This window comes from Emiliania huxleyi, assembly GCF_000372725.1.
Source record: "Emiliania huxleyi CCMP1516 chromosome Unknown EMIHUscaffold_16, whole genome shotgun sequence".
NCBI classification, from domain to species: domain Eukaryota; phylum Haptophyta; order Isochrysidales; family Noelaerhabdaceae; genus Emiliania; species Emiliania huxleyi.
This window is the reverse complement of record NW_005200982.1, coordinates 179452-202776: the sequence shown is the minus strand read 5'-3', so window position 1 is coordinate 202776 and position 23325 is coordinate 179452. Positions and strand designations below refer to the sequence as shown.

At 64.8% G+C, this 23325-nt stretch overlaps 4 protein-coding genes across 4 annotated transcripts; 1 reads left to right on the top strand and 3 right to left on the bottom strand.

Moving 5' to 3' along the window:
* Positions 1-1409: 1409 nt before the first annotated feature.
* On the bottom strand, positions 1410-3875 carry EMIHUDRAFT_434014 (hypothetical protein). Its single transcript, XM_005785478.1, has 4 exons — positions 2605-3875; positions 2240-2515; positions 1933-2168; positions 1410-1809 (listed from the first exon to the last, which is right to left on the bottom strand). Exons 1-4 carry the CDS (start codon positions 3820-3822, stop codon positions 1524-1526), a joined length of 2016 nt encoding a protein of 671 aa, XP_005785535.1. The 5' UTR covers positions 3823-3875; the 3' UTR covers positions 1410-1523.
* A 3841-nt stretch (positions 3876-7716) lies between these two features.
* On the top strand, positions 7717-10322 carry EMIHUDRAFT_462600 (hypothetical protein; the record flags this gene model as incomplete). Its single annotated transcript, XM_005785477.1, has 5 exons — positions 7717-7877; positions 7957-8136; positions 8267-8873; positions 8968-9310; positions 9392-10322. The coding sequence occupies 5 exons, from the start codon at positions 7717-7719 to the stop codon at positions 9973-9975; spliced, it is 1875 nt and encodes a 624-aa protein (XP_005785534.1). The 3' UTR covers positions 9976-10322.
* Positions 10323-10444: 122 nt separating this feature from the next.
* On the bottom strand, positions 10445-12730 carry EMIHUDRAFT_98810 (hypothetical protein; the record flags this gene model as incomplete). The annotated part of the gene is made up of 2 exons (XM_005785476.1): positions 10445-11849; positions 12384-12730. The coding sequence occupies 2 exons, from the start codon at positions 12728-12730 to the stop codon at positions 10445-10447; spliced, it is 1752 nt and encodes a 583-aa protein (XP_005785533.1).
* Positions 12731-15219: 2489 nt separating this feature from the next.
* EMIHUDRAFT_434013 (mitochondrial substrate carrier family protein) lies at positions 15220-16381 on the bottom strand. Its single transcript, XM_005785475.1, has 2 exons — positions 16077-16381; positions 15220-15990 (listed from the first exon to the last, which is right to left on the bottom strand). The coding sequence occupies exons 1-2, from the start codon at positions 16329-16331 to the stop codon at positions 15337-15339; spliced, it is 909 nt and encodes a 302-aa protein (XP_005785532.1). The 5' UTR covers positions 16332-16381; the 3' UTR covers positions 15220-15336.
* Between the last annotated feature and the right edge of the window lie 6944 nt (positions 16382-23325).

The following is a 23325-nucleotide window of genomic DNA, read 5'->3' as shown; positions in this document are numbered from 1 at the left end:
CGCCGCCTCGTAGACGACTCCTCTCGCGCTCGGAGAGCCGCGCAGCGGGCCGCGAGGTTGTGGTACGCAACCTGAATACCTGATCAAAAGCCATGGCGGAACACACAACACGTTTAGAATAAAGATAGCGCCCCGCCGTTCGGATATATGCACGCCCGCGTTGCTCGCTGCGAGTGAGACAGCGATGGGTTAAGGAGGTTAAGGGGGTTAAGCCGAATCGGAGTCCTGTGAGAATGTGGGTCTCCCTTCGTTCTTGCTGGGAGACCCGACGAGTGGGTTAAGGAGGTTAGGGGGTTAAGCCGATTTCGGGTCCTGTGAGAATGTGGGTCTCCCATCGACTTTGGTGGAAGACCCGACGAGATGTGGGTTAAGGAGGTTAAGGGGGCTAAGCCGATTTCGGGTCCTGTGAGAATTCGGGTTCTCCCTTCGTCTTTGGTGGAAGACCCATGTACACTGAATTTTTGTCTCTCAAAACCTAACCATCTAACCTAGGACATAACCGACACTGGTACACATGAGTACGAAACGACTCCACGACGCAATAGCTGATGAACTAATGTGTGGGTTAGATGTTTAGATTTTGAGAGATAAAAATTTAGTATACACGGGTCCTCCGCAGAATCGAGGCGAGACCCACGTTCTCACAGGACCCGGATGAAGCTTTAACCCGCTTAACCTCCTTAACCCACCCGCGGGACTCGCGCACGATGAGCGGTCGAACCACGTTCTCACAGGACCCGGATGAAGCTTAAGCCGGGGGGGGGGGGCGGTAGGGGAGACGGCGAAGTTGGGAGCGATAAAGGAAGAGGCGGCTGAGGGGAAGGCGGGCCAAGCGGGGAGGGAGGAGACGACCTCGGGGAAGGCGGTGGAGGAAAGGATGGCGAGGGAGGTGACGGGGAAAACGACGGCAGGGGGGAAGGAGGAGGACACGCGGACGCACCAAGGCGGCATGGCGGCGCGGCTGGCTGCCCTCGAGGCGGCGCAGTAGGGCCTACGGAGTGGCGAGAGAGGGCACCTCTCCCGCCGCCGCTCTGGCGGGCGGGGCAGGCGGGAGCGGGGAGCGGCGGGAGCCGAGCGGGCGGGAGCGGGCGGGAGCACGCAGAGCACGTCTCTAGTCGAGAATGTGCAAACCACGCCCTACGCCGCTATATAGGGTGTGGGGTCGGATGTGAGTTGAGAGGGAGCGCGAGTCAACCAGCGGCCCGCTTGGCGGGGAGGGAAACTGTGACGAGCGCTGGCTACGCGCGCGTTTTGCTTTGCGTGTATATGCCGTCGTCGATTGGGTCGATGAATGCGTTGCGACATCCGACATGCCATGAAGATATTCTCTCTACGGCTCTAGACTCCGGTCTCCGCTCCTGCGAGGCCAAGGGGGGAAAGCTCGCTTTTTTACCAGAAAAGAGGGTGTGTTTTTGCAAACCCTTTTTACACATAAATAAAAAAACACAAGAAGTGACAGATTCTCTGCTTGCCGTCACCCCACCCCTCAGGCCTCTGCCTCACGCATCACATCGCTCCCCTCGTTACGTCTTCTCTCCTTCACTCGCGCCAATGCAGACCCGCGCTTCACCGCGGTCGTCCGCCGCAAAAATATCGCGGATGCAGCGGTTGAAGGGTTGGAAATCGCCGAAGGCCGCCTCGATCGCTCCGAGCAGCCGTTCGCGGTCGGCGGCGAGACCGCACCGCGACGACTCAAGGCTGAATCGCGAGAGGTCGTCGGCGAGCGAGCAGCGCGAGCCGAGTCGCACAATCTGGATGTCCTCCCGCCGCCCGCCCATCTGCAGCCACGCGAAGACCTCCATCACGCACCTGCAAGGGCCGGCGCGCCCATATCCACATGCACATGCTTGTGCATGTGTGTGCATGTGCGTGCGTGCGTGCGTGCGTGCGTGCGTGCGTGCGTGCGTGCGTGCGTCGTGCGTGCACGCGCACCACAGCCGCGAGCCGTAGGTGTTGCCCACGAGGACGAGCAGCGAGCGGCAGCCGAGGAGGTACAGCGGCAAGCCCGCGAGGTCGGCCGCGACGGACGTCTGGTCAATGGAGCCCTTGTCAAGCCACACGGTCGGGCGCCGCCCATGCGCCGCCTCGAACTCGCTCGCCCAATCGCGCAAGGCGGCCATCTTGCACGTGCCGTCGTCTCCCCAGCTGTGAGACACGAACGCGTCCACCTGCGTCAACGGGGAGGCTGCCGTGGGGGAGAGCACGGAGGCATGAGCCGAGCGCTGCGAGGTCGCAACGCCTGCCCCAGCGACGCGCGCACCGAACGTGCGTGCAAGCCGGTGTCTCGCGGGGACAGCAAGTCCTCCTCCGTCACCTCGTCAACTGCAACGCACCGGAAGCGCTCTGCCGCCTTCCGCAGCGCGCGCCGCAGGCTGCGGTTGCCCAGCAGCGCCGCAATCAGCGCCCCCGCTCGGCGGTTGCCCGTCCCGCCACGGAGTAGGCAGCCGTGGAAGCCGCGGCGGCAGCGCGGCGTCGAGAGCATCGTGGCCAGCAGGAAGCCGGCCGCCTCGACGGCCTATGAAGGGGCGCGGGGCGCGGCGCCGGTGCCGGTGTGTGCCGATAGAAGGGGCGGGTCCTGGCAGGGTGTGCCGACGGAGCGGCCACCTGGCAGTATCGCTGCGGGTCTGTGGCGCTCGGCCAGACCGGGTGCGCGAGCACGCTGGCGGTCACGTTGGCCGCCGTGGTTAGCGCCGTCGCCACGAAGAGGACGCGCACCACTGTCACGAGCCGGAGCAGTGCACGTCGCGGCGGCAGCCGGCGCGAGGAGGCTGCGGCAATGGGGAGGAGGGCGAACACGGCGCCCGGGTAGAAGAGCACGTTGGCCCAAGCCACTGCGGACCGCGCAGCCACCCCCGCCGTGATGCCCCCACCTTGGAGCGCCGCGTCAGAACTGATGGCGAGCGCGTCGAGCACGGCGGGCGGCAGCAGCGCGAGCATCAGCACGCAGATGAAGCCGGCGAGGCTGCGGATCGCGACGCCGTCGGTCGGCAGCAGCGAGAGGAGGACGAGCAGGATGGCGGGCGTGAGGGGCGAGAGGACAAAGAGCGGCTGCCCGATCCGAATCGGAGCGCCGTACGAGAGGCTCTCTGCCGGCGGCGGCAGCAGGTAGGGCGTGAGCCCGGCCACGTGCAAGAACAAGCCGGCGCAGGCACAAGGCGCAGAGATGCGCAGCCGGTTGAAGACCGCCGCTCGCCGCGCCGCCCGGAGCATCTCGACGGCACGCGCGACGTACCGAGTGGCCGGGTCGGTGGCCGGCTCCATCAGCCGCGTCCGCGAGCCGAGCTGTAGCGCGGCGGCGAAGCGCGCGTCCCTCCATGTCTTTGAGGCTGCGCTCACGAGGATGGCCACGAGGATGGCGAGCGTGGGAAGGAGCGCCAGGAGTGCGACGCCGTTGAGGTAGGGACGCTGCTGCCTGTGAATCTCAGCCCGCTCTGCTGCTTCGAGCGCCTGCACCGCTGCCTCGTGGTCGAGGCCCGCGTGCGAACACGGGCCGTCGGAGGAGCACGCAAACACCGACGGCGGCACAGGCCACTGGCAGACGCAGCGGAAGAGGGCGAGGCACGGAGCCTCGAGCAGCCCACCGTCCGAAGAAAGGTAGGCACAGCCGGAGATGTTGGCGTTCGGAGCAAAGGCTCCGGTCCAGGCCGCAACGCCGGCTGCAGCAGTGCCAGTGCCCGCTGAGTCCGCGACCGCGAGCGCCGCGGGCGACCCTCGCCAAGAATGGCTGGTGCACAGCGCGGCGCACTCGAGCCACGTGCCCTCAACCGGCGGGCTCGTGTAGCACTGAGATGCTGAGGAGGACCAGCCTGGAGGGCAGGGCATGGCGCCCCACAAGGAACAGCTGAAGCCAGTCGACCAAGGGACATGATCTGTCGACAGCACGAATTGACACCATCGGGACCCAACAGTGCGATACTTCGCCGCCAGGGTAGGGGCCCTAACTCGTGTGAGGCTACTACTTTCTCGCAGTGACTCGCATTCTAGCTCGTCTACCTTACCTTACCTTACCTTGCCTTCTAGAGCTCTCTCTGAGCACATATTAGCGCTGTGCTCGCTCGCGCGTGAGACCGCCCTTTTCTTCCCTTCGTCTTTCCCACGCTCCTCGAGAGCCCACGAGGACGCGCCCTATCCACGCTGGCGCGCTCCTCCGCCGCTGTTCTCGTCTTTCTCTTTTCATGAGGCCAGCGGTCACCGGGCCGCCCTCTGCGGTCTGGAACCTCTCGCTGGGAGGGTCGTCTCGCCCTCTACCGTGGAGGCGGGGTCCGGAGGAGTCTGCGGCACTGCCCGCTCCTCCCGGCTCCATCGACGGGGCTGGTCCTAAGCCAGCGAAGATCCCTCGTCCGACCCCTGGCGCCCTCGAGCCCTCTTGGGGAGCGCTCTCTGCGCACAGCGCTTGCGCTACGCCGTCCCTCTCTTGGGCTGCCACACCCATGGCGGCGGCGTGGGGCGTCCGGAGGCCTGGAGCTCCGGCTACTTCTCTGCCTTCGTGGCGTCCGATGTCGGCCTCTGCCGCCCTTCTCCCTGCTAAGGCGCCCGTCGTCTCGCGCTCTGCGACGCTGGCGGCGCCGGCTATAGCACTGTTGACGTACCGGCGGCTAAGGCCGAGTAGCCGGTGTTCACAGAGCTCTGTGAACACCGGCGAGAGATTTTTTTCTCTCGACGTTTCTTCTGCGAAGAAACGTTCAAACACTCGGTGTCGAAACACCTCTCCGACGCGCTCGACTATAGTCAGAGCGTCGACGATTTTTTTATAAAGATGTTGCAAAGTTCAGATTTTTACTCCAAAGCTCCCTCACACAACAGTCAACACTGGGCACGGGACTGGCTCGCACTGGCACTAACACAGGTTCAGAAAAGCCTGTGATTTGGTCTCGGCAGCTTGTCAGCCCTCAGCCGAACCTGGGGCCGGTCCCGGTACTCCCATAATGTGGGTAAACCATACTAGCGTATACGCTACTATGAACAGAGAAGCCGTAAAAGTCGCGAGCGGCAGTCCACGCCGAGCCAGCCAACTGCCGGCTCGCACGGCAGCCTCTTCCTCTGGACCAGCCTCAACTTCCATACAGTCAACATTTTGTCGCTGCGTGCTCGTGGCGAGCTGTGGCGGCGGTCGAAGTTCGCCCAGATTCGGTGACGAGCGCCAGACGATAGTAGTGTCTCTGTTCGCCCTGTGCATGTCAGGCCAGGCTGCAGCAGGGCACTACCATCGTGCTGCCCTGTTGCAGCCTGACTTTGCCCACTGTGCACAGTCGCCAGAGCACCACCACCGCCCGGCATCGTGTCACGGCGAGCTCCTTCTGCGCCCGCTCGCGAGGCTCTCGCGCTGGCACACTTTGGCCATCTGCTGCTCGCGTTCGGCGAGCTCATCTCCGCACTCCTGCCACGGTGCCGTCACCACACACCTTCTGGCCGGCCTGAGCCGCGCGGGGTCGCCAGCGGGGGCAACGCGTCGACCTCTCTCTCTGGTGCACCACGGGCCGCAACGGCCTGCTAGCCGCGTGCGCGAGGAGGCAGTGTGCCGGCACAGTCGAGCCGGAGCATCGGGTTCTTGATGCTTCTGGGGTCAAGTCTGACCTTATGCGGCCTAATATGCAACAATAATGCTATGCTCTCACCCAGCCTTTTGAGATATGATCCCTCAAAGTCGAATGTTCGTTTACTGGTGTGACCATAGTAGTCTAGAAACGAGTAGTGTCTGTCTTGTTTGCGAGATCTTCAAACGAATCCTTTAAAGTCTCGACAATCACTAAGCTGCTTATGTGGCACCGCAGAGGCTCCCTTGGGGATGCCTGAGGCCACCCCAACCACTCACTAAGCCGTACTTAGACGTTTAAGACGAATTGTGTCCTACTTTTTTCGTTTACCTACTAAATAAATAAAAACGGACACCTCTCTACTGTGAGATGGGTAAAAAGGAACAGGTCCCCGCCCTTGCGATCTTTGTGCAGGGTTCTTTGTGGGTGTGGTCGGCGACTAGCCGGGGTCGTCCTCCCGATGTGGGGGACTAGCACTAGCCCCGTCTTCCACATGGTCCCTCGGGTCCCTGCTGCTCCTAATCTCTTCGTACATCCTCCTGCTGATCTCGGCAAAGTCCTGCTCCCTCCCTCGTCTCGCCCTGCGCGTCTGCTCCGCCTCACCGTCTTCTGCCCTGCGTCGTCTGGCGACGGGTCCTCCATAGTCGGTCGAGGTCGCCGCCCTCCTCGTGCCTCTTCCCAACGTTCCCTCGGCGGCCGCGCCAATGTACCCTCGTGACTCTCCTTTTACGCGCCAATGTACCCTCACCGAAGGTGCATAGGAGTGAAGCCGATTGAAACTAGTTGTGATCCAGTGAAATCCCTGTCTGTGGGGTGGCGGCGTGCACGTTTTCTTTCTTTCTTTCTTTGATCCATGAAAAAGCCGTGCCGCGCCCATGGCCCCACTTTTCCTCTCGAGGGGCCGTGCCGCTCCTCTCCACCGTGATGCTCCTCGCCATCATCGTCACCACGACGTGTCAGCTGCGGACGGGCGTCGCGCACGACATCGTGCGCCCGCTCTCCAACGTCGCCGAGATCCCTGCCTCCGGCGCCCACCTTGGCCTGTACGAGGTTTTCTTCCGGCAAACAAAAAGGAAAACAGAGGGTCCCCAGCACTTTGCGTTTCCGGAAATTTCCAGGGAAAACAGAGGGTGTTTGGTGCTCCATTCTGGAAACTCGCGAGTTTCCCTGAATCTGAGAGCTGGTCTGGGGCAAAATCTGAGGCAAAATTGAGGAATCGACAAAATAAACTCCCAGGCGGTCGCAGGGTAATTTCCAGGTAACCCGGGGTCTCCGCAAAATTCCCGGCATTTTGCCGATTTGGCCTAAAATTTGGCTGATTTTGGGCCCAAACCAGCCTCAGTCATCAGTCTCGGCTCAGAGCCCAAAATTTGACGATTTCCACGGAGTTTAACAAAAACAATCTCTCTCTCTCGGAGTTTTCCCGGGAAAATAGAGAGGAAAAGAGACGAGAGGAAAACCTAACGCCCACCCCACCCCACCCCGACATCCCCACCCCACAACCCCGCCCCACCCCGACCCGAGCAACCCCGCCCCACCCCGACCCGACCCGATCCACCCCGCTCCGCCACCCCAACAAAAAAGAAACTGGAGCTCGCGTCGCCCGCGCCTTTGAGAGCAGAACGCCGGGTTTGTCTTGTATGTGCATGTCGGGCCTGGGTGTGTGTGAGGGGCAGAGGGGCGGGAGCGTGCGGGGCAGAGGCCCAACGTCGGGCGGCTTGTCGGGGTCCGGAGAGTTCGAGGCGGGAACGAGGAGGGGGGAATGGGCGGTCGGCGTCGGGGTAGAGCAACAGGCGCGTACGGGGTAGCCGTCACTCTCCCGCCTCAAAAGGGCGGGGCTGTCCCGGAAAGTGAGAGACGCCGGGCAGCGTGGCGCATTACTGAACCCTCCCATACGTGCTCGTACTCCTCCTTTGCTGTCCCATCTCCGAGAGCTCTCTCTCTCTCTGTCCCATCTCCTCATCTCTTTCCCGCCTGGGCGGGGCGGTGGGCGGGCGCGCGGTGCGGCATGGCGTGTGCGTGTGCGTGACTGCAACGGAGGACCGCTCGCAGAGGACCATTGGGTTTGTACTATTAACAACGAAGGCGCTCTCAAAAAAAGAAAAGTAACAATCAAGCCACCTGTACCTGTTCCCCCAACACTCTGTTCTCCCATCCAAGCTGGCTCCACGGTGCCTCTACAATGATGCGAGTCGCCGCGCTCCTGCTCTCACTCTCGCCCGAGGTGTACGGGCAGATCGTAGAGTATGCCAAGTGGCACCACCCGTCGTCAATGGACACGATGGAGTCTAAGGCAATGGCGTTCAAGAAGTACATTACGGAGCACATGGCGACGGCGGAAGAGTGAGATGCCCTCGCCTTCCTCGCTGCATGCCCCCTCCACCGTAAACATCTCGCCGCCTCCGCCCCTTCTACCTCGCAGGTTCCGCGGCCCACACAAGTGCGTCATGGGGATGGCCGGCCCGTATCCATGCAGCAACACCGACCTCGTCGCTCTTGTGACGGACGAGTACCAGGGCGAGGCGTACTTCAATGACATTTGGGGCTGGACCGACCCCGTGGACGGCCACGAGTATGTCATCCAAGGGATGAAGTCTGGCACGTGAGCTGCTCTGCTGTCGCCTGGCCTACGCTCCTCTGTAGCCTGAGTCCCCCTCCTCTCCCCTCCCCTCCGTCCTCTTTCCCTCCGTCCTCCTTGCCCATCTCGCGCACGCAAGCCCCGTGCCGCGCAGGAACTTCATCGACATCTCCACGCCCGAGATGCCTGTCATCGTCGGCTACGTGTCTTCGCAGGTCTCGTGCGAGTGCGGCCTCTGGTGCGGCATCTGGCGCGACATCCGCACCTTCGGCAACTTCGCGTACATTGTCTCGGAGAACGAGGGGCACGGCATCCAGACCGTCGACCTCACCCAACTTCGCGGCCGCAAGGACGCCATTCTCTCCTACCGCGCGCGCTCACGCAGACTGGCGGAGAAGACCAACGAGGAGCATCGTAAGCTGTCGACACCGGTCAAGAACGAGTTGGTTGAGGTTTTCGGCATCTTCGCCGGCAAGATGCGGAGCAAGGACAAGGCCTCGATCCGTCGCAACCTGCTCTTCGGCCCGGCACCTGAGCCCCCCTACGACGAGTGCAAGCCCTCGACGCTCGACTTCACCTCGGACTACACCGCCTCCGACGCGCACAATGTCATCACCTTCTCGGTCGAGGACCAGGCAGCAGGCGCTCCCCCGGTCGTCATCACGGTCGGCACCGACAACCACCTCACGGCGCACCCGTACAACCGCGGCCCCAACGGGCAAGGCCCCGGTGACAAGTACGAAGTCGCCGCGATGGACACGGTGAGTGCCTGGTAGATGCGACCCTGGCCTCAGCTCGAGATCTCGCTTGGCACGGCCCCACGCTCACCGCTCGCACACCCCGCCCCCTCCGCAGACGCTTAATGGCGAGATCTGCGGCGGCGGGCTGGGCATTTTCGATGTCGGTGTGGATCCGGCCAACCCGAAGTACATTGGCTGCCACGGGACCTCGCACACGCACGACACCCACTGCCTCATCTACAAGGGCCCGGACGCCGATCACTACGGCAAGCCAATCTGCATCTCGTCCAACGACAACCACATCGACATCGTCGACATGTCCGTCGCCTTTTCACCCAAGTCGATCTCCAAGCTGTACGGCTGCGGCGGCGTCGCGCGCACCAGCGCTCCGGAGCACTTTCCTCCGGTGACATGCGACAAAGACGTCCCGTGCCCACCGGGCGGCCCGTGCCAAAACTGTGCGTAGCTCTGCCCCGCCCTCCCTCAGGTTTTAGCCCCCACTCGCGATGACGATTGAAGCGGCTCTCATCGCGTCGCAGGGAAACCGTCCTACGTGCACCAGGGTTGGCTCACGACCGACCACAAGTACTTTCTCCTCGACGACGAGACGGACGAGCTCGACGGGTTCCCGTACGAGATGGGCTACGCGCCCGACAAGAGACTCTCTGTCGAGATCTTCGACATGACCGACCTCGACGCACCCTTCCTCATTGGGTACGACGTGAAGGACTACGACGGCTACAACCACAACATCTTCACCAAGGGCGAGCTCGTCATCCGCGCGGACTACGAGCACGGCATCCAGTTTGAGGATCAGAACGGCGCGGCGACGGGGAAGCTGGACAAGCTGGGCTTCTTTGACACCGACCCGCCGTACGGGGAGGACCACCCCGGCCTCCCCGTGTTCACGCCTTGCACGGGAGACTCGTGGCTTGAGACGGCCGAATCGCCCTATTGGAATGCGGGTTGCAAGTACACCGCCTCATGGGGTGGCTCGTGGGGCGTCTACCCCTTCTTCCCCTCGGGCCTGATCGTGGCGAGCTCCAACAGCGCTGTCTCCGCCGGCACGTTCATCCTCAACTACACCGGCCCCGCATCGCCCTCGATGCGCCGCCGCAAGTAAGTAGTGAGTCGCCCAGAGCCTTCTGCCTCGCTCGCCCTCGGCATAGCGCCGCACGTAGGCGGTTGCCAGCCACCTGGTGGCTGCTCGTAGGACTAGCGCGTCACTCCCTGGTATCCGAGAAGTCTCTCGTCGAGGTCATAGGTCGTAGTACGTCCTGAGGCCACATCAGCCAATGGGTGGCCAATGCCAATCCCCTGTGTGCCTTGGCAGAGACCGGCATCTGCTGTGTAGGAGAATGGGTGGCCAATGCCAATCCTGTGTGCCTTGGCAGAGATCGGCATATGCTGTGTATAATTGCAGGGTGACTCACCTGCCCCAGTGTATATATGTATCAACCAGCGCTCCAAGCGGAGCGGCAGCCCCGCGCCGTCCCTGCTGCTCCTGCACTCCGGCCAAATGCAAAAAAGAATACACCGCGCCGTCGCGCTTTTAAATTCGGGGCCCACTCCCCCCACTAACCTCTCTTACATCAGGCACAGCCACTGCGCCAGTCTCCCTTGAGGAACACCAGCGACGTAAAGCACTGCTGCGTCCTGGCGCAGAAGCCTCGATCGCCGTCGGAGCACGTATACTCGTTGCGACCAGCTTTACCCGCGGCCGGGGTGTCACAGGTGCACCAGGGGGTGGCCTTCCAGACGTTCTCCTCGAGCCGACTGATGAGCTCGGACGGCAGCACGACGTCTACGCCGCCGCTCGCCTCGAGCGCAGTCGCGATGGTCAGCACGTCTGCGTACGAGTGGCTCCATACGTGCACCGGAATGATCGAGTAGCCATCCGGGGAGGAGCTCACACGCGGCATGGAGAGGAGCCGTGAGATCATTGGCTTGACGCCGAGCGTCGTCCCTTTGTCCCCATCGCCCCACAAGCTCACGCGGCCACTGATCAGCACCTTGCCGTCTCCACCTCCCTCTTCACCTCCCTCTCCACCTCGCCCTCCATCCCCTTTCTCTCCTCCACTGCCACTGCCAGCTCCCTTGCCGCGCCCCTTGCCCTCCCCACCACCACCACTGCCATGCCCGCGCCACATGCGGCCCTCCAGCTGGCTGTAACCCCCACCCCACGGGTAGTACAAGGCAGCAGAGACAGTTGGCTCCTGGAGGAGGGCGGCGACGGAAGCGTTGTCGGGAGGGGCGTTCGTCTGTGCCAGTATGTTGAGCAGTTTCATCGAGGAGCGACGCATCCCCTCAGCGGTGAGGGAGGCAAATGGAGCGCGAGAGGGGGCAGGCCATGCCTGAGGGAAGGTGTACCCAACGCCAGAGGGCCCGGCGATGAGCTCGTCCATCGGGGTGCGCGTGCGATTGATCCAGGAGAGGGTGGCGGGGGAGAGGAAGGCGGTGGCTGGGCTGAAGGTCCACCCGAGAGGGGTTCGGCCGCGCTGCGTGCTCCCCCACCATGTGGTGTCTGTGGAGAAGGGGCCGAGCGTCCACTGCAAGTTGTCCCCATCGGTCATGACGAATGCCACAGTGTGGCGAGGAGGCGATGGCGGAGGTGGAGGTGAAGGAGGCGGAGGCGGAGGCGGTGGAGGAGTTGGCAGCGATCGGGCCGAGGGGCCAGCGTTGCTGAGCGCCGCGAGGTTGATGCAATAATCGGAGGCGTGCACGTAGACTGCATACTGGTTGGTGGAGGATACGAACTCGTTCTCTGCACCCCAGCCCAAGGCGACGCCGAGTGGGGTGCGCGTGCTGATGTGGTCGCGCGACGCGAGAAGGGCTCGCTGCGCGTCTGGCTCGCTGTCGAAGGCAAGCGAGGCCGCACGCGAGAAGGTGGCGTAGTCACCGAGGAACTGAGCTTTGGCAGGCGACTGGAAGACGAAGACGTCGCGCGAGAGAGCCGCCAGCACTCCTGGTCGCTTGAGCACGTCGCCAACCGTCCACCTACGCGCGTCGACGTGCATGGGAATGCCGGCGGCCTCGAGCTGTGCTGCGAGAGCCTCACCAGCGGCCACGATGAGGCCGTCCTCAGCCGCCGCGAGCGGAGCGCGGACTCGCCCATGCCCACATGTGCTGCGCAGGTGGGCATGCGCGTCAGTGAGGCACAGCACCCGTGTATTACACATATGCACATTGCCCTCGGGATCACGTCACCTTAAAAGGCGGCCGCCGACGGCCAGCCGGAGCGCAGGCCCGCTCCGGCGCGAGCGAGCCGAGCTGCTCTGCAGACGATAGCGCCACGCACGTTGTCGAGCCCTCGGCGAGGATGAAACCCTTAACCTCGCTCGCGAAGCGGGTGGCGACGGCTGGCACGCTGGCCATCATCATGCTCCTGCGTTGCCTGCGTTATCCCTCCTCTGCGACTCCCTCAAGGCCGGCCGAGCCTCTTTTCACCCAGTGAAGAGCTTCCTCAGCCACTCGATGTGTTCCTCTCTCTTCATTATGCGCGCCGTAGCCTCATCATTGAGCTGGATCCACCTCTGCACCGCGCCCGTCGCCGCCTCGGCCACGACTTGCAAGTTCCTCGTGACCCCGGCGCCAAGGTCCCTCCGGCTCTTCTCCGAGAGATCATCTACCAGCGCCGGCAACTCCCCCCCGACGGCTGGGGCTAGTGCATCGTACCCGTCCTCATCCAGCACCCTATAGCGTGAGCCCATCAGCGCAGCGACATGCGCTGTCCTCAGCGTCTTCAGCGTATCCTTGGAGTCGGGTGCCGCCTGGGCTACTTTGCTGATCGCCGTCCCCGTCTGCGCTCGCGCTACTCTGAGGAACCATCTGGCCTGCTCCCTATTCCCCAGGCAGGCGCCGCTAAGCAAGTGCGCCATCGTCGCTCTAGGTGGGTTCTCATCTTCCTCGGTCCATTGCTGCGCGGCTTTCCGCACGACCGGACACAGCGGGTCTCGCTTTAGTGCCGCCCTCCTCGCCGCGTCCCTCGCGGCCTTACAGACGAGGCAGCCCCTGAGTTCGCTCCTTGTGGCGGCGCCCGGGGTCTCTCTCCCCGCCTCTCCCCGCATAATCCTCTCGTGGTGCGCTCCGTGTGGCACCCCCGCCTGCTGCCGCACACGCGCCCCCATGACGGTCTTTGTCACCACGTTATGATCATCCACGTCGGCGAATTCAATCTCGCGCTCGCCGTGCTGATCCTTGATCCGCTGGCGCTTGTCCCATTTGTATCTCGTCGTTCCCCTGACCACATCGCTCCACAGCGTCCCCGTCACCCTGCCGTGTGCGACCCCGCCGTGAGCCCCTCGCCGAGCCGTCCTCGCACCCACTCGTTCGTGTGGCCGCGTGTGGCGTAATAAATCCTCCGGTCCAGTACGTCTCCCCTCCACTCTCCGTCTGCCGTCCTCCGGCGGTCCGTGTATAGACACGGGCGTGTCCTCACTGCTCCACGGATGACGGCGGTGGCATCCTCAATCTCGCTGGCCCCCATGTATGCAGTCGCCGCTGCGTCGGCGTAGGCGTTGCTAGCGCACCCCGCGTCGAGGAGAGGATTCGGTTCGGCGTCACGGCGGGGCCGAGCCCGGGGGGTGGGTGCGGCGGCGGTGGCGGCAGGAGGCGGCAGAGGACGAGGCTGGTGTTGGCTAAGGCCGTCGCTCGCCGAGGCTGCGGCGGAGGCTAGGGGAGGGGGTGGAGGCGGCGACCGCCGAGGCCAATCGGTCGGCCGTGGCAGCTCGCGCTTGTGCGGCCGGGCTCGGCGTTCGCCCATACACGGAGGGGGGGGGGAGCGGGGCAACAGGGAGTAGGCAGTAGCCCAGGGGCGTTAAGGGGGCACACACACACTCGAGCCAACGAAAAGATTTTTTCGTTTTCAAAACATAATTGCGCTCATCACCACTCGTGGGTTGCACTCTCTCAATCATGCGCGACTGGGCGGACGCGGAGCAGTTCTGCCGACCAGAGCAACTCTAACACTCACTGTTCATTCGTGGGGCATGCTCCCGGGCGGCCGGGGCACGCAGCTGGGCCTGAGGAATTAGCGACCTCGGCGCACCGCCCAACCCCGACGTCAGCGAGGCCGACTCGCCCACGCTCCGGGCGGCGCGCGCGCAGCAGCTGGCGATCCTAAAGGGGTGGCTCGAGGAGCGCGCCGCGCCCACAGTGGCGGTGGCGTGAGGGCTTCGCTCACAGATAGACGGACGCCAACGTCCGGTGCTGCAGTAGTCCTAAAAATTGGGCTCCTCACCCTCCTTGGGCGACTTTGATGTGGGGCCTGAACCCCTTCCCTTTCTGGGCGCGAAACTGAAAAAGAAAAAACGCCCCATCGTTTTTGTCAGTGTGATTCACGCACTCACTCACTCATATGCCTCCGTACGGCATGCAATCGAGCTTAACTCTCCGCGCAGTTCTCGCTGCGGCACGCCACGTAAAAATAGCGTAATGTCTGTGCAGCACAACGGCAGCATCTCCCGCACTCTCGTCAGCACAGACGCGCAAACCACGCAAAAGGGCTCGGACATCCATGCAGCCGCGAGTAGTGCGAGTGCTGAGGTGCTGCTCCGGCAGGAGTTGGAAGAGAAGTTGCGGTCACAACCAAGGAGCTCGCTTCTGAGCAGCGCTCTGCGAGCGCTGTGAAGAGGGCGCTCGCGCCGGGGCGGGCTGAGCTTGCTGCGGCACTAGAGCTTAGGCGTTCCGACCGCGGCAACCTGAGGACAGCGCAGCTGGCTGTTAAACGCGACATCAAAGCGGCCGAGCGGATGGCCGACGAGGTAAACACACAGCTCGAACTGAGTGCGAGTGGCGTATCGGCGAGATGCGTGCCAAGATGCAGGCTGAGCTGCGCGAGAGCTCGCCGCGCTGCAGATTTCGATGGAGGCAGAGGCGAGGCGCGCTGATGCCGCAGAGGCGGAGAGGTCAAGGATGTACGACAAGATGGAGGGGATTATGCGCACGCGAGAGAGGTTGATAGTCGCACTCGCAGAGGCGCAGCGCAAGCGCGAATATAGTGATTGTTTAGAGATATACGTAGCGTTACAGTCGCACGGTCGTCGCCCTCCCACTGTGTGCGCCGCGCCCGCGCGGACCCCGGAGAGCTGCTGCGCGTGCACAGACACTCAGACAGCGTTGCGCGAGCATTGGAGAGGCCAGCCTGCTTCTCAGCGTGTCGCGAGTGCTGTGTCTCTGCCTGCCTTGAAGCTGGGTGCGGCGGGGGAGTCTCTCGTGGTTTTTTGTTACACGATTTACGGACTCACGGATTTACGGATCCACCCCCCTCCCTCCCCGTCCCGCGGTCCGCGTCCGGCCGTGAGGCGCATCTACGAATCAAAAGTTGGTGCCGGCACCATGTCGTGTACGGCTTAGGGCTTTATGGTTTATGTGCGCTCGGACATATCAACAAGTACAAGTAACAAGATCAGATACACAAAATAATACAACCCCGCCCTGTTAGGACAACAAGAAATGTTCAGAACGCCCAACACGCTTGGGCGCCTCAGCCGCCCAACCGGGGAGCGCCTCCGGCTCCGCTCAGCGCCAGCCGCTTGAGCACATCATACGTCGGCAGGAAAATCGCGAAGCCCGGCCCGGCGTACAGAAACCGGCCCACCAGCCCCGCAAAGAGCGCCGCCGGCCCCTCCGCGCGAATCAGCTTGGCGAGGCAGTCGATCGGGCCGCGGTAGCTGAAGACGTCCGGGTTGGCGCCCGCCACCTGCAGCCGCGTCTTCACGACGTCGATCGGGTTGGTCGCCGCGGCGGCGACGCCGGCGCTCGCAAAGGTGTTTGCGACGCCGAGCAGATAGCGTTCCTCCGTCTTCACGCCGAGCGCCGCCTCCGCCTCCTTGAGCTTGCCCAGCGCGGCGAAGAAGATGCCGTTGAAGGGCACCCAGACGAGCTGGTGCGGCAGAAAGGCGCGGTAGAAGCCCGCGAGCCCCTCGGCGGAGAGGATGGTGCGCAGCGCCGCCGCGCTGCTCGCCGTCGAGCCGACCTGCGACTTGAGCTGACCGTCGATCGCGCAGCGCTCCACGACGATGTCGCGAGGGATGTAGGCGATCGAGGCGAGGAGCTGGGCGTTCATCCCCACGGCAAAGTCCGTGAGCGCTGTGCCCTCGCCGAGCGTCTCCTTGCTGAGCTCGGCGCCCGCCATGTACTATTGCACAGGAGAGGAGAGAGAGGTCAGTCATCAGTCATCACACAGAGCGTGTGAGGGTTGGGTCAGTGTAGCCGCTGGCTGACCAGTCCACGCGCGAGCGGTGTGAACAGCACGTTGAGCCCGAGGCCCTTGTAGAAGGCGCCGACACCCTCAGTGCGGTAGATGGTGCGGATGGCATCTCCAAAGGACGAGTAGGCGGTGAGCGAGCGGTCCGCTCCCTGCACCATCATCCGCGTGCGCACGACCAGCGCAGGAAGCACGACTACCTCGGCGATGGAGCCGGCTGCGCCCCCGAGGAGGACCGAGGTGACGGGAGAGATGGGCTGCTGCTCGTCCATGCACGTTCGTGCTTCTCAGCACGGCAGCTCTCAGCCGGCGGCAGCTCTCGCCGGGACCGGGGTACAGCGGCTGTTCTCCGCCGCATTTCTTTTTGAGAGCGCCTTCGTCGCATTCTGCGCTTCGCGAGCATTCGCGTAATATGATCGTTTGGGACTTTGCAAATTCAAGCAAGGGAGAAAAAGAGGGAGGAGCGCGTGCGCATCTTCCGAGCAGTGGTGTTGGCCAAAGCTTTCCGGCGGAGCACGAGCTGTGAAATAGCCCTGGTAGAGAATTGGGTAGAGGCTCGACACACCGAAGACCACGCCCGCCATGCAGAATATCGCAAAGACCGCGACGGCAATATCTATGCGTCTTGCTGAACCTGACGCTACGCGCACGCATGATTGGTGCAGTATCCGATGAAGTCGAATCAAATGAAGAGGTGCGAGAGGGGTGTGAGAGCCCCATCGGTCGTGAATGAGGTGGCCATTCTTTTAGCTCGATCGACTCAGGCTCGATAGCCGAGAGATGTATCGAGCAACGGAGGGGCCGCCGCCCTGTCGCCGCATAGGAAGAGGCGCTCCATCGCCGGGCTCGTGAGCGAGCTCTGCTGCGGGTGGAGGGCAGGACGCTCGGCCCCGCCGAACTCGGGTCCGCTCTGAAGGTGGCGGCTGACACGGACGCCGAGGCGCGCGGCGACTGGCCAGGCATGACCCACGAGGTGCGCGCGCTTCAGGCCGTTTTGAGAGGCCTGATCGCCAGGCGAGCCGCGCATGTAGTGCGGGCGAGGGCAATGCACCCCACGCCAACAATTGCCGCCTCAGGGCGCCAGCCACCTCTTACACGCGGCCGGCGCCCTCTCGCTCGCGGCAAAAGGAGCGAGCGGGCAGAGTCGCGATGTCTGCGCACCCGCGTGCCGATGGGCGGCACACGCAACCGAGAGAGGCCCTGTCACGCCGCCAGTAGCGCTCCGCACTCCCCAGCCACGCCACCAAATGCCGCCTCAGGGCGCCAGCCACCACTTACACGCGGCCGGCGCCCTCTCGCGGCAAAAGGGTGTCGAGCGAGCGGGCAGAGTCTCGCGATGTCCCTGCGCACCTGGGTGTTCGCCGCCTATATGCTCTATCCACTGTGCCAAGACGGACACGTTTTGATAGGAAGGCCCACGCCGCCCAAACCAGATCGTCCATCGAAACTTGAGCGTTGAGGAACGACGGCGAAGACAAGAATTCAAATTTCCCGTGTGCATTGTGCAAAATACATCGGCGACTACACGTTCTCCGGATGAAAAGAAGAAACGCGAGATGATGGGAATTTACAAACCATTGAATACATTACGGGCACGCCCCTCCTGGCGCAGGGAGGAAAGGAGAGAAGCGTTTCCTCGGATCGAAGCAGATGACGGGCGTTCCGTCCCTGCTCATGTGCGCGATCGGCTGTCCCCCCGCAGAGACGCGGCTCCACGGGGTAACGTAGTAGGCGAGCTTTGAGCGGTCGCGCAAGAAGCTGCGCCCGTCGATGATCACCTCGTTGTAGTTCCACGCGTTCCCGCTCCCTGCTGCGTAGCGCTGCTGCTGGAGCATGAGGTGCAGCTCATTCGGCTGCCACCTGCACGTGTGGTGCGACGTCACCGCTCCCGTCCAGCAGGCGCCGCGGCTGCCTCCGTCCCCACAGCCGTCGCTGTGCTCGCCGCCGGCCTGCGAACTCGCATCCCCGCGGTATGCGCAGTTGACGCGCACCACCTAGTGCGAGAGCAGCAGTAAGACAGCAGAGACCTCGCCTTTGCAGGGCTCTACCGCTAGTCCCCTACGTAGCGCCACCTCTCGTGGGCTGTCTTGTGAGCTGTGATCTGTGCGTCCTCCGTGCTCGGAGGTGTGTGAGACTGACTGACTGACTCTCTACCGCCACCAGGCCTGCGGGTTGAGCACAACCCCCGGCCAGGGGACTCGGTAGGTGGAGACGCAGTCAGAGGGGCAGCGCCAATAGCTTCGTCGAGGCGTGGCCTTCGAAACCAGAGAGGAGGGGACGCGGTTGGCGTAGCGCAGGAGCGAGGCCTGCTGAAAGCACAGAAAACGCTCAAACCGTTGGGGGACGGAGCAGGCGCGAGCAGGCGGGCGCGTGGAGAGACGCGGCCTGCCAGTTGCCCTCCGGCTCGAGAACGTGCAGCAGCACACCATCGAGCTGCACCCCTTGCGGCGCCAGCCAGGCGGCCTGCTCCAAGTCGAACCACGCATTGAGCCGGCGGACCAGTGCATGCGGCGGCGGCAGCGGCGGCAATGGCGGCGGCGGCGAGGATGGCGGCCGAGGCGGCAAAGATGGCGGTAACACCTTGAATGTGCATGTCGAGCCGCCGACAAGCGCCGTGTGCGTGGGTCGGGCGACGTGCGTCTCGCAGCTCTTGAGGTGCCCAAGCGCTAGCCACTCAAAGGCAACGCACGACGGCACGGTTGCGCAGCGATGCTGGCACGCCTGGTACGACGGGGCCGAGTCGCGAACGAAGTCGCCCTTCCCCTTTCCGAGCCTGCAGGCGCCGCTGCGCGAGAACCAGGCCTGCGGCGGCAGCGACGGCGGTGGCAGCGACGGCGGCGGCAGCGACGATGGCAGCAGCGCAGCCGCAGCTGCGTCAGGGGAGGGGCTGTCGTCGAGCGCCTTCTGAGCCGTCTTGCCCGCCGCAACGGCGACAGTACGTGGCGGTAGCAGCGGCGACGGTGGCGACGGCGACGGTGGCGACGGCGACGGTGGCGATGGCGACGGTGGCGACGGCGACGGTGGCGACGGCGACGCCGGCGACGGCGACGGTGGAATGAAAAAAGAAGATGCCAGGTCTGAGATGTGCGCGAGCCGACGCTCGAGGTCGATCTTGATGAACATTGATGGCGATGCGATCAGCAGCATGAGTCCGACAAAAATCGAGCTGTAGCACAGGCGCAGAAAGACAAAGAGCGGCGCAGTGAAGCGCGAGCGCCTCGCTAAGAGTCGATGCTTCAGAGATGCCAACCGCTGAGCGTCTGGGTCCTCCACGGGTGCAGCGGGGTACTCGACCTCCCCAGCTTTGCCCACAACCTGCCCCATGATACGAACTTGTCGGTGGAGACTTGTTCACAGCCTTGTTATTGAGAAGAAATACCTCTTCACACCGGTGTGTGTGTGTGTGTGTGTGTGTGTGTGTGTAGTAGTAGTAGACTACAGCCCACCACAGACACCCTCCCCACTCCTCACGTGTGTTCACACCCTCACCCTCTCCTCTCTCCTCTCTCTCTCTCTCTCTCTCCTCTCTCTCCTCTTGTCTGTGTCTAGCGTCCACCCATACCGCGTTGGTGTCCCAGTCGTTGGTCGGACTGTGTTTCGCCTTCCCATCAATCAATCAATCAGAACGTGTTACATGTACTAGTCAGAACGGACCCCAGTTGCCGTTCCCGGCAACTCAGGCGTCGGAGGAGCGCGCGACCTCATCCGGCGCGCCGGGCTCGGTGAAGTACTTGCGCCACCCGCCGTCCTGATAGAGCTCGGCGCGGAACCGTTTCCAGCACTTGAAGACCCTCTTGAACTCGTCGCGCAGCGCGGCGTCGCGCTCTGGTGGCGCCGCATGGTTGCGCTTTGCTCTTTTTTTCCAGTTGGCCGCCACCCAGTACGCCCCGCCAGCAGAATGGCCGCCACCCACGACGGCCTACTGCCGCAGCTCCGGTGTCTCTACCACGGCCCTCCCTCCTCCCTGCCTTCGGCCGCACTCGAGGTGCTTGCGCAGTCCGGGATCGCGCAGATCGAACACTCGTCCAAACACTCAGCGCTTCGTGTTCTGCTGCGGCTTCCCGAAGCCCTAGCGCACTGCTCACTTCCCGACGACACACCACCACCGCGACGAAAGACCGCCAGGGCTCTCCACGCCCTCTTCGCCGCGGTCGCTTCCGCTGAACGCATCGACGAGGACGGCGGTGGCGAGGACGGCCGTGGCGAGGCCGACAGCCCGCCGCTCCAGGAGCTAGACGCGGAGGACGTGTACGATCGGCTGCAGGGGTTTGTCTCGGAGAGACCGCCGCGCCCATCGGCATCGCTGCCGGCCCTGCCAGCGCTGCGCCCGACGCTGCGCCCGTACCAGCAGCAGGCTGTCGAGTGGATGCTGTGCCGAGAGGGCGTCGGTAGCGCTCCTGCAGCCACGCCGCCGGGCGCAGAGTCTCTCTGGCGGAGGGTCCACTTTGCGGACGGCGGGGAGCCCCTCCTCTGGAACTCGTGCAACGGCGCGCTGCTGCTAGCCGGAGAGGCGCTTGCCGAGGGCGCCGCCGCAGCCGCAGCCGCCACCGCCGCAGCCGCAGCCGCCACCGCCGCAGCCGCAAGCGCAGCCGCAGCCGCCGCCGCTGCCGCTGCCGCTGCCGCTGCCGCCGCCAGTCGCAGCAGCATCGCTGGCGGCGGCGGCGGCAAGAAGCGCAGGGCGAGGAAGCAGTGCAGCACGCCAGGTTGCCGGCTCCCGGACTTCCACCTCGGCCCATGCCCATGCTCCACCACAGGCAGCGATCCGGCCGCTGCCGCCTTTGATGTGCGCCGCGCAGAGCAGCAGCAGCAGCCGCCGCCGTCGCAGCCGCCGCCGCCGCCGCAGCCGCAGCAGCAGTGCTGGCCGCCGGGAGGGGGGGAGGAGGGCGGCCGTCTGAGCGGTGGGATCCTGGCCGATGAGATGGGGCTCGGCAAGTCGGTCGAAGTCCTCGCTCTCCTCCTTGCCAACCCCGCGCCGCCTTCCTCGCTGCAGCCGCCGGCCGCAGCGGAGAGTAGTGGCAGTGGTGCTGCCGCCGCCGCCGCCGCCGCCGGCACCGCCGCCGGCACCGCCGCCGGCACCGCCGCCGGCACCGCCGCCGGCACTGCGGCTGCGACGGCGGTGGGGAGCGGCAGCGCGGAAGCGGCAGCGGCACGCGACGACTTGCCATGCGTCTGCGAGGGCACCCCCGCAGACTTTGACGGCACGTGGGTCGGTTGCGACGGGTGCGGCCGATGGGTGCACGGCGTGTGCGCCGGCTTTGAGAGCGCCGCCGCGGCCGAGGCTGCCACCAACTACCTCTGCCTACTTTGTGCGAGCCGCCAGGGCGCGCGCGCGCCGAGGCCGACGGGCGCGACGCTGCTCATCTGCCCGCAGGCCACGCCGCCGCCTCCTAAACGAGGTGTTTGGTGCTCCATTCGTCGAGCTGTTCTTGAATCAGTCCGGTCTAACCTCAGGCCATCCTCGGCCAGTGGCGCTCCGAGGCGGCGCGGCACGTGGAGGGCGGCGCACTGCGCGTGTGCACGTTCGCCGGCGTGCGCGACACCCTCTCGCACGGGACTTGAAGGAGCTACTCAGCCCTCCTTCGCCCTTCCCTAGGCGTGCGCGACGCCCTCTCGCACGGGAGCCGCCGACCCGGACGGCTGGCGGCGCTGCAGCCGCACCGGCTTGCGGGGCATGACTTGGTGCTCACCACCTTCGACGTGCTGCGGTCGGCGCTCGAGCCACGCGTCGCGGCCTCACAGTTCGACCGGTGACCTCTCGGACCCTAGCGAATAGGTCGGAGCTCAACCATGCAGCCACCGACGACACCGCGCATGGGCTGCCCCTCTCGCGGCTGCTGCGCCGCCCGACGGCGCGCGAGCATGCGGCGGCGAGGTTCGTGAGTACATCACTCGATAGCAGCACCGAGCTGGGATCAGCACCACCTGTCAATGCGCTCCTCTCTACTCGTGCAGCGCATGACTCTCGGAGACACCTCGACCTTTGAACGGATCGCTCTCCATTCATGTCTCCGTGCTTGTGGGCACGGCAGGGTGCTGTCGCCGCTGCTCTCGCTGCGCTGGTGGCGCGTGGTGATCGACGAGGCTCAAATGGTGGAGAGCGGGACGGCCAAGGCGGCGGCGATGGCGCGCCGGCTGCCGGCGATGCACCGGTGGGCGGTGAGTGGAACACCGATGGGGCGCGGCCGGCTCGCCGGGTGGAGGACACGTCCAGGTCACGTCCAGGACACGTCCCGAGACATGACCCCACAGGCGTGGCCGACTCGCCGACCTGATGGGCCTGATGGCCTTTCTGCAGATCCGGCCGTGGAGCGAGCCCGCCTGGTGGAGGAGCGCGATTGAGACGCCGCTGTCCGCGCCGCGACACGGCGGCGGCGGCGGAGGCGGCGGCGGAGGCGGCGGCGGAGGCGGCGGCGGGGGCGGAGGCGGCGGCGGCGGGGGCGGAGGCGGCGGCGGCGGCGGCGGCGGCGGCGGCGAAGAGGGCGGTGAAGGCGAAGGCGAAGGCGAAGGAGGCGCGGCGGCGCCGGCTCACGCACTCGTGCGGTCGGGCGCGGGAGGGGCGGCCGACCAGTCCGACAAGGCGAACGGGCGGGCGGCGGTATCTCGGTCAGATCTCGGCCAGATCTCAGCCAGATCTCGGCGTAGGTGCTGCTGGGCAGGAACGGGCGAGCGGCAGCCTTCCGTGCGGCCGAGGGGCGGCTGCTCGAGCTGCTGCATGCCGTGATGTGGCGCAACTCCAAGGCGCGCGACGCTCGACCCGCCCGTCTCACCCGCGACACGCCCGCGACACGCCCGCGACACGCCCGCGACACGCCCGCGACACGCCCGTGACACGCCCGTGACACGTCCGCGACACACTTCCGCGACACTTCCGCGACACGTCTACGACGCTTGTGTCCGCGACCCGCCCTGCAGGAGTCGGTGCTCCATCAGCTCGACCTCCCGCCGCAGAGTGACGTCGTGCACCGGCTCACGCTCTCGTCGATCGAGCGCCACTTCTACGACAAGCAGGCGCGCGAGTGCCACGCCTCGGCGCAGCGCGCGCTCTCGCTCCACGACCGCCAGCAGCGGGAGGCGAAGGCGGCGGCAGAGGGTGCGACCGGCGCCGTCGCCACCGCCGCCGCCGACGGCAGGGCAGCTGGGGCGACGAGGCCAGGGCAGGCGGCAGCCGCCGCCGACAAGGCGCTCGCGGCGCTCTCGATGCAGGGCGTGCTGCGGCTGCGGCAGGCGTGCTGCCACCCGCAGCTGGGCTCATTTGGCATCCGCGGG